The sequence below is a fragment of the Rattus norvegicus genome, chromosome 2 (genome assembly GCF_021556685.1).
Source record: "Rattus norvegicus strain SHRSP/BbbUtx chromosome 2, alternate assembly SHRSP_T2T, whole genome shotgun sequence".
Taxonomy (NCBI): Eukaryota; Metazoa; Chordata; class Mammalia; order Rodentia; family Muridae; genus Rattus; species Rattus norvegicus.
The window spans coordinates 182855824-182870581 of record NC_141535.1 but is presented as its reverse complement, the minus strand read 5'-3'; the positions used below and the strand labels follow the sequence as shown (position 1 = coordinate 182870581).

The window sequence follows — 14758 nt, the reverse complement described above, 5'->3', positions numbered from 1 at the left end:
GGTAGATCTCCCCGTGGATGTGTGCCGTGGCAAAGGCATAGCGGCTGTCTGTATATACATTTAGCCTCTTACCTTTTGCCATCTTGAGCGCCTGAGTCAAGGCGATGAGTTCAGCCCGTTGTGCGGAGGTACCAGCAGGCAGGGATTTTGCCCAAATTACTTTGTCCTCCGTAGTGACCGCAGCTCCAGCCTTTCGCTCTCCCTCTGCCAAGAAGCTGCTGCCATCCGTGTACCATGTGTGGTCAGCATTCTGAAGAGGCTGGTCCGATAGGTCCGGCCTGGTTCCATGTACTTCTGCGAGGATTTGTAGGCAGTCATGTTGTTCTGCCTCCTCTGGTAGAGGAAGCAAGGTGGCAGGATTGAGGGCGACTACGGGCCCAAACTGAACCCGTTCTGCATCCAGTAACAAGGCTTGGTAGTGGGTCATGCGGGAATTAGAGAGCCAGCGGTCTGGGGGCTGCTTTACCAAGGCCTCCACTGCGTGGGGTGCTAGGATGGTGAGTGGCTGTCCCAAAGTCAATTTTCCAGCATCCTTGATCAGGACAGCAATAGCAGCCACCATCCTTAGGCACGGTGGCCAGCCGGAGGCCACAGGGTCCAATTTCTTAGACAGGTAGGCTACAGGGCGTTTCCAGGGTCCCAACCTTTGTGTTAGGACCCCTTTAGCATACCCCTGTTTCTCATCGATGAACAGTTCAAAAGGTTTGGTAATATCAGGGAGACCCAAGGCAGGGGAGGACAATAAGGCCTGTTTGATGTTTTCAAATGCTTTTTGCTGCTCTGGTCCCCACTGGAAGAGCACCCCCGGTTTAGTGAGGGGGTACAAAGGGGCTGCCATTTCAGCAAACCCAGGAATCCAGAGGTGGCAGAATCCCGCTGTCCCCAAGAACTCTCGTAGCTGTCGGCCATTCTTGGGGGCAGGGATGCCGGCCACAGTCTGTCTCCTGGCCGGGGTCAGCCATCGCTGTCCATCCCGTAGCTGGTAGCCTAAATAAGTAACCTGGGTCTGGCAAATTTGAGCCTTTTTGGCAGAGGCTCGGTAGCCCAATTGTCCCAAAGTCTGTAAGAGGGATTCAGTTCCCCTTTGGCATGTAGTTTCAGAAGTGGCCGCTAGGAGGAGGTCATCTACATATTGCAGGAGTATGAGGGTGGGATGCTGAACCCTAAAGTCAGCTAAGTCCCGATGTAAGGCCTCATCAAAGAGCGTTGGGCTGTTTTTAAACCCTTGAGGCAGTCTTGTCCAAGTTAATTGTCCTGAAAGCCCTACTTCAGGGTCTTTCCACTCAAAGGCAAATAAGGGTTGGCTTTTCGGGCTCAGCCGGAGGCAAAAGAAGGCATCTTTCAGGTCCAAAACCGTATACCAAGTATGTGTAGGGGGCAGTGTACTGAGCAAATTGTAAGGGTTTGGAACAGTCGGATGAATATCTTCTACCCTCTTGTTGACCTCTCTCAAGTCTTGTACTGGCCTATAATCTCCAGTGTCTTTAATCTTTAATCTCCAGGGTTTCTTTACAGGCAGAAGAGGCGTATTCCAAGGCGACCGGCAGGGAACTAGGATGCCTTGATCCAGAAGCCTCGTAATGTGAGGCCTTATGCCTTGATAAGCTTCATGTGACAGAGGGTATTGTTTTATGGAGACTGGAGTTGCAGTGGCCTTTAACTGTATAATTAAGGGGGGCTGTTGGAGCGCCAACCCCATCCCACCAGTCTCTGCCCAAGCCAGTGGAAAATTCGTGACCCAAGTGCCTATTTCTAGGGATTGTGGCTTGTCCTGTCCCGGTTCATATAGTCTATATTCATCCTCTAATTGTAGGGTTAGAACTTGAAGGGGAGTTCCGTGGGGGCCAGTTATTTGGGCCCCTCCTTCCTCAAAATGAATTTGTGCTTTTAGTTTGGTGAGCAGGTCACGGCCCAGCAGAGGGTACGGGCAGTCCGGAACATGTAAGAAGGAATGGGTCACCTTACCGGTAGCCAGCTGAACCCGGCGGTCCGTAGTCCATCGGTATTGTTTCTCACCAGTAGCTCCTTGTACCCAGGCCGTCCGGTCGCTGAGTTGTCCTGAAGCTTGAGTGAGGACTGAATGCTGGGCTCCTGTGTCTACCAGGAAAGTAACCGGCTGCCCCCCAACTTTAAGCGTTACCCTGGGCTCAGGGGGGGACTCCTGGCCCTGACCTCCCTAATCTTTATCTAGAGCCAAGAGGGAGGTTCGTGGTCGAGGCTTTCGGGGTCCGCCAGGCTTCTTGGGGCACTCTCTGGCCCAGTGCCCTTTCTCTTTGCAATAGCCACATTGATCTTTATCCAGCTTCAGCCCCTTTCGAGCTCCCCCCCTATCTCCCTTCCTTTCTTGGCCCTGAACTATGGCGGCCAAGATTCGACTTAGTTCTTTGTTTCTTTTTTTATCTCTCTCTTCCCTCTCTCTGCGAACTCTATCTTCTTTTTCTTCTTGTGTCTCTCTCTTATTAAAAATCCTTTCAGCTTCTTTAAGTAAATCCTGTAATGTATAGCCCTGCAAATTTTCTAACCTCTGTAACTTAGTCCTGATATCTGGAGCAGCCTGCCAGATGAAGGACATAGAGACACTCGTCATTTGTCCTGGGTCATCTGGGTCATAGGGAGTGTACATACGGTAGGCCTCCTTAAGTCTCTCTAGAAAGGCGGAGGGAGTTTCCCCTGCTTCCTGTAATACCTGTTTTACCTGAGCCAAATTAGTAGGGCGTCGTGTAGCCCCTCGGAGACCCGCTAGAAGCAACTGGCGATAAAGGCGTAGGTGTCCCTTACCTTCGGCTGTATTAAAATCCCAGTTTGGTCTCTTAAGTGGGAATGCAGCATCAATTTCCTCAGGCAGCTGGGTGGGACGCCCATCATCTCCCAGAACATGCTTTCTGGCCTCTAGGAACACTCTTTGTTTTTCTTCTGAGGTTAAGAGAGCCTGTAAGAGCTGTTGGCAGTCATCCCAAGTAGGCTGGTGGGTAAGTAAAACAGATTCTATTAGGTCGGTGAGTGCCACCGGATCTTTGGAGAAAGAAGTGTTGTGTTGTTTCCAATTGTAAATGTCAGCTGCTGAAAACGGCCAGTATTGGGTCTGGCCACCGGTTCCCTGTCTAAGTGGAAAAGCCTGGGAGGTTGTATCTGGCATCACCTCGCGCTTATTGCGCAATCTCCCTGCGACAGGGGAGAAACCCTTATCAGACTGTGGCCCGGCAACTGATCTGGCCGGCAGCTCTGCCTCCTCCGTTTCAGCCGGGCCTGTAGGTAAACGATATGGGGGAGGAGGATCTTCAGAGAGAAGATCTATGAGAGGGGAGTTTGAGTCTGCCGGGAGGACAGGTTTCTTAGAAGGCTCTGATTTAATTAGAGTGGGGTAGAGAGAGGAAGACGGGGCCAGCAAACCGGGCGGGGCCGAGGGGACAAGCTGGGGGTTGAGGGGAGGCCAATTCAGGTCCACGAAGGGTTCCGCCCAGGGGCGGGGGTATAAGGCGAGACTCTCCCAAGTGATAATATAAGGAACCTGGTCAGGATGTCCGTGGACGACCCGATCTTTAACCTGTAAAATAATGATCTTATTAAATGTGCCATTCACTGGCCATCCGGCTCTGAAGGTGGGCCACTCGGATGTGCAGAGAGTCTGCCATTTTTCTTTTTTAACCTCGACGGACTGGTTGTGTGCCCGGTCGTGGACGTCTTTCCAATGATCAAGAGTGAGACTTAGGGGCGTTGTTAGGGACTGTCCCATGTTAGTTCTAAGGAAGATTAGAACACAGAGAAAACAAACAACACCAACAGTCAAACAAACAACAGACAGGCGTGTTGCACGGCTTTGGTACCAAACTGAAAGCAAAAAGTCAGATAGAGGTGGCAAAAGTCCGGGGCCCTCTGAAAGCCAAAAATACAGACAGAGGTGCCGTTAGTCCGGATCTTTCTCAGATGGAGGTGGCAAAGGTCCGGGGCCCTCTGAAAGCCAAAAATACAGACAGAGGTGCCGTTAGTCCGGATCCTTCTCCTCTAACCAGAGTCCCAGATTGGGCCCCGAAAAGTCGGGCCCTTAACACCCTTGGAACGTCTTCCAGGGCTGCGGGGCGAGAAGTCCGAGCTCGTCAGCTCCTTCTTCGTCCCGCCCAAATTCCAAACAACCTGGCTGAGCGCTCACAGAACAGACCTGGCTGAGCGCTCACAGAACCTGGCTGAGCGCTCACAGAACAGACTTGGCTGAGCGCCCACAGAACAGACCTGGCTGAGCGCTCACAGAACAGACAGAATAAGGTAGAACGAGACAAAATTAGACAGACAGACAGAAGTCGGCCGGCTTACCTCCCAGTGGGTGGTCGGTGGTCCCTGGGTGGAGGATCTCCTTTCCCGGCCAATGCACCAAATGAAAAGCTCTCAGTGAGAACTTTCCCTCAGGATGGAGACCCTCTAACTTCAATGACCAGGCCGAGACACCACAGGATGCAATCAGCAAGAGGATTTGATTTATTGTCGGGATACACAGGTACCTGTGGGCGCTTCAGTCGCTCGGGGGACTGGCGCGCCCACGGAACCAAGGATGGGCTTTTTTATAGGATTTTGGGGAGCAGAAGCAAGCATACAGAAGCAGATGCATGGTTACAGGGATATCATTGGTGGATTCTAATGTTTCCTAGCTACCTTCCTGAAACATAACGGCTGACTCGGCCCCCCAAGAGTTTAGCCCGGGGGCAAGTTTCCTAGCTACCTTCTTGAAACATAACAACTGACTCGGCCCCCCAAGAGTTTAGCCTGGGGGCAAGTTTCCTAGCTACCTTCTTGAAACATAACAACTGACCCGGCCCCCCAAGGGTTCAGCCCGGGGGCAAGTTTCTTAGCTACCTTTCTGGAACATAACAACTGACTCAGCCCCCCACCAGGGTGTGGGACCTCTCCCGGGGCTTTTTTTTCATTGTCAGGTGCTCAACCGAAGTCGTCCTGTTGCCAGGCCTTCAACCAAACATCTCCTGCTTGGCAGCCGCTGTATACTCAGTGTTCTAACCTTTCCCTGAACCAGTCATCTTAAGTACAGCCTTGCAAAATGGCGTTACTGCTGCTAAGCTGGGGTCTTTCAGTACTAAGTTGCCTGGTGCTAACTTAACTGGGTGGGAACTTGCCCCAAGGTCATTATTTCCTTAATTTTATTTAATATCCTTGAACACAGGATTCAGCTCCATTTCACTTCCTGGTGTCCTTTAATACTCGAATCACATAATTTGTTTCCTCCTTTTTCAACTTCCTTTTCTCATTAAAATGCTCTTCCTAAGAGTAAATTTTAGTAACCATACAAGAGAACATACACTAGGCTGTTTTCAGTCTTTTTTTTTTCAAGGAAATTAATCTAAATCTCTTCACTTCAACCTCAGGTAGACACTTCAGACAAGGGCAAAATGTGGCCACATTCTTCACCAAAATACCACAAAAGAAGCCTTTATAACAGATACAGAAATTCTTCTCCTCTGAAACCTCTTGGGCCAGGCCTGCACAATTCAAATTACTCTCAGTAACAAAATCTACTCCATTTCTACTAAGATGGTCCATTAAGCCCCATTTAAAACATTATATGGATTCCCTAATCCAAAGTCTCCAAATCTACATTTCCCCAAATAAAAGCTTGATCAGGCCTATCACAGCAATACCCGGCTCCCGGTACCACCTTCTATCCTAGTTAGCATCATATTGCTGAAAGAAGACACCATGACCAATGTAAGCTTTATAAAGGACAACAAATATTTGGAGCTGGCTTACAGTTTCCAAAGTTCAGTCCATTATCATCAATGAGGGAGCATGGCCGCGTCACAATATCCAGGCAGGCATGGTGCAGGAGGAGCTGAGTTCTACATCTTTACCCAAAGGAAGCCATAAACACACTCAGAATCTTCAGTCATCTAAAACAAGTTCCTCTAAGTGCAACCCCACAGTGATGCACTTCCTCCAACAAGGCCATGCCTTGTAATAGTGACACTCCTCGGCCAAGCATTCTGAAACCATCACAAATAGAAACATTTTATCCAGCACTTTCACTTCCTCTGGGTCAAAATGGATCTGTGCTCCTCTTTGGTGAAGAAATGTTTTCCATCTGGGAGTATGGGCATTCAGAAATAACCATAAATGAATCCGACTTATTCCAAAATCGATCGTTTTTGGCTAGACCTGGATAGGTCTTGGTGGCTGTTGCCCCTGTACCCATGTTTATTATTTGAAATTTGCACTGATGCTTTTTTCAAGACAGAATTTTGTGCCCTGTGCCACCGAAAACTATCTGGCTATCCCCTCCTCCTTTAAGTTTACCCAGGGCATGGAATGGAGCTGAGCCATAACGCTCTCAGTCATATAGTTCTTCCTATTTAAAGTTATAGGACATTGATTACCAGCAAAACAATCCAGGCATGGAAGTTCCTGACAGATATCAGGGTCTGTTTGTTGAAAAAAGCCAAGCTTCCCACTGACAATTTTCTCTCATTTCTGGGTCCTACAGAATATAAATCTTATGGGCTTCAAACAGTTCTTTTTAAATATTCTGTAGAGCTCTCATTATTTCACCTGGTTACCATAGGTAAATTTATAGGCCAACTTGATTGAAGCTTCCCTGAGGCTAATCCAACAGAATCTGGTAGTAGACACATATACTCTCCCTATCTTCAACAGCCTTAAAATCCCAGTTGGGTATGGTCAAAGTTAAGGCTGTATCAAGATTTGCCTGGACTTGTGTGGGCAGACCATTTACCTCTGGAACCAATTTCCAAGCTTCTCTGACAATTCTCTCACTTTCTTCATCTGTGAAAAGAACCTGGAACTGTTGTTGACAGTCATCCCAGGTGGGATTATGAGTCAACATGATTGAATCTAAAAGACCTAGGGGATCAGAGGGTCTTTTTGAAAATGGAGGGAGGGGATCTACGACTTACAATTATAAAGCTCATTACTGGTTAATGGTACATAGGACACAAACTGTCTCCCCTGTACATTTGGGTGTTCAGAAGACTAGAGGAGTAAGGTCATAGCAGAGTCAATCCCTCTGGGGAGAATCACATGAACGTGTGTTGAACTCATATTAGGTAAGGACACTAATAGTCATCAAAGTAAAAACGCCTAAGTTGCCATTTAAATTTCACTATGTGTGCACCAAATCAAAGGCATCAAAGTATAGCAGCAGCCATTAAATGTCTCCCCATCAAAAAATGCCCAGGTCCATAATTTTCATCTGCTATTCTAAGAGGCATTATAGCATATACTCCTGAAATCATTTCACAAAATAAAAAGAGAAAGATATTTCCCACCCAATTTTATGAGAGACTACATTGACAGTGATATCGAAAACATGCATCATTTTCCCTTATGGACTCATGCAAACATAATCATTAAATAATTTGAAGAACACATGAAAAATAACAAATACAAAAACAAAGTGGGCTTTGTCTCAAGGTGAGTAATGGTGATTCAATATACAAAATGGTACAGCATTCTTCACAGAGAGGTTCCTGCACAGGGAATCCTCACAAATGACCTTCAAGTCCTGCAGGTCATACTTATCAGCAGCTGCCAAAAAGCCAGTGGCCATTGAGTGGCTGTGGAGGTGTGGTGCCTTCCCTGTATAAAGGAAACCCATCATTTTCTTAAAGACTTGCAGGTGAATGTCATGGATCTCAATGCGGTTTGTTAGGCGCTCCAGCATTTCATGTTCAAACATGGTTCTGAAAACTGGAGAGTGAGCTGCTAGGACGGCTTGTGAGCTCTGAATTCCTGACCACCTACAACAAGGGTGCAGTCTGTGAAGAGGGAATTTTCCCACGGCTCTCCTACATCATCGGCCAACATCTGTGTTGGATCCTTGATTGCAGGTGTCATGTTATGTCCAGGCCTGCTAAAGGAGGGTCCTACTATGGAAACCTTGAAACACAGGATGAGCTGGTCTTCACGGAGAAGCCATTGCCTATGGGAGAGGAGGAAATCTCGAAGGATGAATTTTCTCCATCCCCATTGTTGGTTTGGTAGAAATCTTAAAACATTTGGGATCTTTGTAATTTGATGTTTCTCTCCTTGGGCATTTATGATCCAGCATTGGAACTTTGCCAAAACTGGGCTCTTTGGACAACTGTGCAAACCCAGGCATACAGACAGTTAATCTTTGCTTTCTTCATCAACACCGTTTCAGTGTATTCACCAACACCATTGCACTTCTTCAATGGCCTCAAATGAGAACACAGGGCTTGTAATAATTTCCCAAATTCCATCCATACAAAATGAAAAGTTGCTAATGGTCCACTTGTAGCAGAATTTCTGAACACTGATATTATAGCCACAGATATTGTAGCCAGAGATCTTGGCTTCCAGGTCCCCTGACATATCTTCTGGAGGTAGTTGGGAGGTTAAAGTTGATCTGAAAGAAGTAATCGAATGTACTCTTTCCTCTGTAAGATACAATTATAGATAGCCTTTTGATTTTATTTTGAATATCTGCTAAATTGCCCCTTTCATATTCTTGGAAATGTCTATATCTATGTAGGTTCTGTAGGTTTCCATATTTGTTCTACAAAAGATAAAACAGACCCAATGTAACTGTTAAATCTCTCTCTCTCTCTCTCTCTCTCTCTCTCTCTCTCTCTCTCTCCTTGTTTGTGTCTGTGTGTCTCTGTATTTCTGTGTTTATGTCTCTCTCAGCCTCTACCACCCCACCAAACCTACCATGGTTCTGTATATATCTGTGCATGTTCATTGAATCGTAGATCAATGGTAACTAGGTTTGACTATTATATCCAACTTTGGAACTGTTAGGAAATGTGTAAATACTATCATTTCAACTATGTTGTACTAATCAGGGGCGTGTAATAAACATAAAGAATAAATTTCTCTATATAAATAGAAAGTGGATGTATGAGAAAAATCTGTAGGCAGAAGTCAAACTAATATAAAGTTGGCTAATGTCAATACTTACTTATTCCACAAGATTTGAAGTCTCAGGTCCTCTTCAGAATTCAACAGAATCCTGCAGAAGTAAATTCAGATGCCAGTGTAGAAATGAGCTTGCTAGTAAAGTGAGAGCAAGCAGGCAGACTCACAGCATCCTTCTTCTATGTACTTTTATAGGCCTGAAACACAAGTGGGGCCCAGTTAACGGTGTGTCTTCTAGACTTAAGATTTGGATTCATGGTATATGGTTTCCAGACTCAAGACTCAGATTAAAGGTGTGTTTTTCTACCCAAAGAGTCTGTAGTTGAACTGGATCTACTGCAACTTATGCCACAAACAGTTAAAAGGCATCCCCTCTCGTTTTTTATGTTACTTGAGTCCACAGGAAGTCTAAACAGGAGGACGTTCGGTACTCTTTCACCACTAAAATGATGTTTCATGACTGTGGTGCATTGGGGCGGTGGGAGGGGTGGGGGTGCCTGAGCTAGAAAGGAAAATAAAGGACTTGCTATGAGTTTTGTCCGATAGGCTCCTGTCTATTATTTGGGGAAGGGGATGGTGAAGAACTCTGCAAGGATAAACTGGAATTTGCATTCCAAATATATTTATTTACATTTGGGATGTAAATAAATAAAAGAAATAATGAAGAAAAAGAAACCAGTACAGAGAGAAAAGTAAGAAGGGAGGTAGTTTTTCCAGGAGAGTTTTTCAGAGACAGGTTGAAGAGAGAAAAATGGAGACACAGGGAAAGACAGAATGATTCAGAAAACAAAAAAGGAGCCAGAAGAGTACAATAGTTGGTGAAAGTTAGTATGAGGCAAAGAAAAGCAGCTATGGAAAAACTGAAATAATTCAGATTGTATCAGGTACAATTGAGAAGAGTTTTAAACTACCCACCCAGACCTCAGAAAAAACTAAATAGGAATGACTTATTCACCTATAAGTATCAGGGGCTAAATTTTTTTCTAGGCCTAGAATAGTCTTAGTGTCTAGAAGCTTCAAGAGATGACAATAAATACAGATAATAATAGTTATTTTTACTATAAAAACACTAGAAATTCTTCAGCTGCTCTAAACCAGATGTGACAGCTGAGCTGTTCCATGAACGGAAAGGAAAGACCACTTGTCCCTCAAAGAATACATGCCCATTTATCTCTTTGTGTTTTTCTCTTTTTATGTTCTTTTTTTCTTTTTTTGCTGATACACAGCCATTTCTGACATTTTCAAGATATAACAAAGCTGTGACTTTCCTTCAGACAGGGGTGTAGCTTCAGCACCATCTTCATTGAGGGCAGTCTGCTGAGTGACTGCCATCTTTGTTGTGGGCAGGTAAGGTTTTCCTATGCTATTGTTTCAGCACCATCTTAGCTAATGCAGACCATATGACTGGTTGTAGCTTCAGTGCCATCTTAGTTAATGACAGGCCAGTGGCCATCTACCATATTTGCTTTTGGCAGTTATGTAAATATTGCCTCCTTACATTAGAACAGTCTGAATCGCTAATTTCTATCCTGATTTGGTAAATCTTTATATAATATTAATTTAACCATTTGCAACAGTAAAAATTTAAAGATCACAGCATTAATGATTGCATAACTCATATGCTTAATAGATATTCACTATCAATCTTGTCGGAAATCTGCTCAATGTAACCATATATGTTTAGAGTTATTAGGACAGAGAATCCTATGCATAGATGTTACAACTGCCCCACCCCCACCCACCAAGATCTCTGTGAAGAAATAGACATAGTTACAAGACTGCCTAGATTGTGTTATGATAACCACTGAGAAACAGTGCTCCATTGCCTTGCTGCTCCCATTTATCAGCCTACACTGCTTTCTGGCTCCTTTTTTGTTCTCTGCATCATTCTGTCTTTCCCAGTGTCTCCATATCTCTCTCTTCAACTGATCTCTGAAAAACTCTACTGGAAAAACTGCCTCCTCTCTTACTTTTCTCTCTGTACTGGTTCCTTCCTTCCTTCCTTCCTTCCTTCCTTCCTTCCTTTCTCTCTCTCTTTCTTTCATTCTTTCTTTCTTTCCATCCCAAATGTTGCCCCATTCCAGTTTACCATTGCAGAGTTCATTACTCCCCACCATAATAAAAATCAAAAAACAAAAACAAAACAAAAACAAATGAACAAAAAACAAAACAAAACAAAACAAAAAACACAGACAGGAACCTATCTGAAGGAACTCACAGTAGGGTCTTTATTTTCTTTTCCAGCTCAGGCACCATCCCCCCACCACCCAATGCAATACAGCCTTGAACCATCATTTTGGTGGTGAAGGAGTACCAAATGTCTTCTGTTCAGAATACCTGTGGACTTAAGTAACCTAAAAAACTGGAGGGGATGCACTTTAACTTTGTTTAGACTTAACTTGAAGTAAATAGATGTAGATCAAATACAGACTCTTTGGGTAGTAAAATACACCTTTAATCTGAGTCTTGATGCATGAACACACACATCTTTAATCTAGATCTTAAGACTAGAAAACACACCACTAACTGGCCCCACTTCTGTTGCAGCCTATGTAAGTTACAGGAAGGAAGCTTTGAATTGTTTCCTGCTCACTCTCATCGTACTAGCAAGCTCATTTCTTCACTGGCATCTGAACCTACATCTTCAGGATTCGGGTTGATACTGAAGAAGACCTGAGACTTCAAACCTTGTGGAATAAGTAAGTATTGGCTTTATCCAACTTTATATTACCTTGACCTTTGCCTACAGATTTCTCTCACACCTCCACTTTCTATTTATATAGAGACATTCATTCTTTATGTTCACTATAGAACCATGATTAATACAACACAATCGAAATGAGTGTGTATATACATTTCCCAACTCTTCCACAGTTGAATAGAATAGCTAAAATTAGTTACCATTGACCTAAGATTCAATAAATACACACACACACAGATGTACAGACGTATGGCGGGGTGTGTGGGGATGGTGGAGACTGAGAGAGACACAAACACAGAGAGACAGATGGAGACAAACACACACACACACACACACACACACACACACACGTTTAACAGTCACTGTGGTTCTGTATTATGTTCAGTAGAACAAATATGGAAACCTAGAGAAACCTATAGAAATACAAGTTTCCAAGAATATAAAAGGGACAATTTACCAGACAGTGAAAATAAAAGCTAAAGGATATGTACAACTGTATCCTAGAGAATGAAGAATAATTTCTATTACTTCTTTCAGATCAACTTTAACCTCCAAACTACCTCCAGAAGACATGTCAAGGGACCTGGAATTCAAGAGGTGTGGCTACATATATAGCAGTGTTCAGAAGTTCTGCTACGAGTGGACCATTAGCAACTTTTCAGTTTGCATGGATGGAATTTTGGAAAATATTACAAGCCCAGTGTTCTCATTAGAGGCCAATGCAGAAGAAATGCAATGGTGTTTGAGGATACATCCAAATGGTATTGATGAAGAAAGCAAAGATTACCTGTCAGTTTACCTGTGGTTGCTCAGTTGTCCAGAGAGTCCAGTTTGGGCAACGTTCCAGTTCTGGATTATAAATGCCCAAGGAGAGAAATATCAAATTATAAAGGTCCCAAATGTTTTAAAGTTTCTACCAAACCAAAAATGGGGGCACAAAAAGTTCATCCTTCGAGATTTCCTCCTCTTTTATAGGCACTGGCTTCTCCCTGAAGACCAGCTCACCCTGTGCTGCAAGGTGTGCATAGTAGGACCCGTCTTTAGCAGGCCTGGACAGAACATGACACCTGCAATCAGGGATCCAAGACAGATGTTGGCAGATGACCTAGGGGAGCTGTGGGAGAATCCCCTCTTTACAGACTGCACCCTGGTGGTTGCTGGCCAGGAATTCAGAGATCACAAGGCCATCCTAGCAGCTCACTCTCCAGTTTTTAGAGCAATGTTTGAACATGAAATGCTGGAGAGCCTAACAAATCGCATTGAGATCCATGACATTCATCTGCAAGTCTTTAAGGAAATGATGGCCTTCATTTACACAGGGAAGGCACCACACCTCCACATCCATTCAATGGCCACTGGTTTGTTGTCAGTTGCTGACATGTATGACCTGCAGGACTTGAAGGTCATGTGTGAGGATGCCCTGTGCAGGAACCTCTCTGTGAAAAATGCTGTACCCACTCTCATCCTGGCTGACCTCCACAACGCAGACCACCTGAAGACTAAGGCCATGGATTTCATTATACTTCATGCTTCTGAATTCTCTGAGACCATGGGGTGGAAGTCAATGGTGGAGTCATATCCCCACTTGGTGGAGGAAGCATTTCACTCCCTGTCTTCCATACAGTGTCCTTTTTTTGTAGCCCTCACTTAAACACCGTAAGATATTTTAGGTGCTTGATTGCTATGACCTACATCTGTCTTCCAAAAGTAGCAATGAGTGTTTTTTGCAAATGACTTCTGTTTAGACTACTGTATTGCTGGAACATTTACAGTGAATCTGGGGAAAGGCAGCCTGGTGGCCCAAGATTTAAAACAGCTGTAATGTAATGTCAAAATGGTGTATGGGGAAAGAGCAGCTCTAGGGTCTTGGACACTCTACCTGGCAACTACCCTGTTGATGGTGTTTGATTCTTGTCTGATGTCTTGTAAACTGGGATTCAACTGTCCTGACCACCCAACATACTTTCTTTGGAGAAACCTGTCTGCATTGGACTGAGCAGAATAGATGACCTAACTTATGTGTACTAAGTGACATGTAAAGTTTTTCACCTAATTCTAGTGTATTTCCCAAATGCAAATAAAAATGCTTTCAACTTTACTGTATTTATCCTGTTAATTGCCAGTTGCCTTATTGTTCCGATTAAGACTTCAACTGCTGTATTGATAGATTTAAGAGAATGAGAAACCACTACTTGCTTTTGCTTTTGTACAGTGGCTTTGAGTTTCTCCCAATTTAAGTTGATGTTGAAATGGGCTTCTTCTATATTACCATTATTATATTTAGACATACCATCTTTGTGCCTATCTCTGGAGAACTTTTATCATTAAGGGGTTGCTTCTTAATGGCCTTGCCTGGTCCCAGTTTAACAATCCTGTTTTTTGCCTTTTGTTTGTTTGCTTTTGTTTTGCATTGTTTTCTTTCCATTGGTTTATGTGGTCAATTAATTTTATTGATTTTTTTATATTGAAGCGCCCCTACTTATCTTGAGAGAAAGCCTACTTATCTTTTGTAAATGATATTTTAATGTGTTCTTGGAATATATTTGCAATTATTTAATGATTAAGTTTGCATCAGTGTCCATAAGGGAAATTGGTATGTGTTTTGCATATCAGTGTGACTGTAGTCTTTCATATAATAGATTGGGCAATAATCTTTCTGTTTTTATTTTGTGAAATAATTTGAGGAGTATAAGCAATAACTACACTTAAAATGGCTGGGAGAATTTTTGTGAAAATTATCTGGTTCTGGGCATTTTTTGATGGGGAAAATTTTAATGCCTGCTGCTATACTTAGATGCCTTTGAATTTCTGCACACGTGGTAAGAATTGAAATTGCAGCTTGTGCCTTTTTCCTTGTTGAGTATTTAGTGCCCTTACATAATGTGAGTTCAACTGACATCAGGCTTTACTGCCCAGAGGGATTAACTCTACTATAACCTTACTCCTCTAGTCTTCTAAACACCCAGATGTACAGGGGAGACAGTTATGCCCTATGTATCATTGGAAAGTAATGACATTTATAATTGGAAGTTGTAGACCCCCTTCATTCATTTTCAAAAAGACCCATAAACCCATCTATGATGACTGTCAACAACTGCTTCAGGTTCCTTTCACAACTGAAGAAAGTAAGAGAATTGTGGGAGAAACTTAGAAATTAGTTCT

The 14758-nt window shown here is 43.8% G+C and overlaps 1 protein-coding gene and 2 pseudogenes across 3 annotated transcripts in view; 1 reads left to right on the top strand and 2 right to left on the bottom strand.

The window, feature by feature from the left end:
- The window catches only part of LOC147996394 (MLV-related proviral Env polyprotein pseudogene), a 64121-nt pseudogene that overhangs the window by 3988 nt on the left and 45375 nt on the right, over positions 1–14758 (bottom strand). The gene's annotated exons all lie outside the window — the stretch shown is intronic.
- LOC147996392 (TD and POZ domain-containing protein 2-like) lies at positions 7424–8349 on the bottom strand (annotated as a pseudogene).
- Positions 12168–13247, top strand: Tdpoz1-ps1 (TD and POZ domain containing 1, pseudogene 1). Its single transcript, XM_087641252.1, has one exon. It carries the CDS (start codon positions 12168–12170, stop codon positions 13245–13247), a length of 1080 nt encoding a protein of 359 aa, XP_087497378.1.

Coding starts and splice junctions, on each gene's coding strand:
- Tdpoz1-ps1 (XM_087641252.1), top strand. CDS start 12,168: ATGTCAAGGGACCTGGAATTCAAGAGGTGTGGCTACATATATAGCAGT.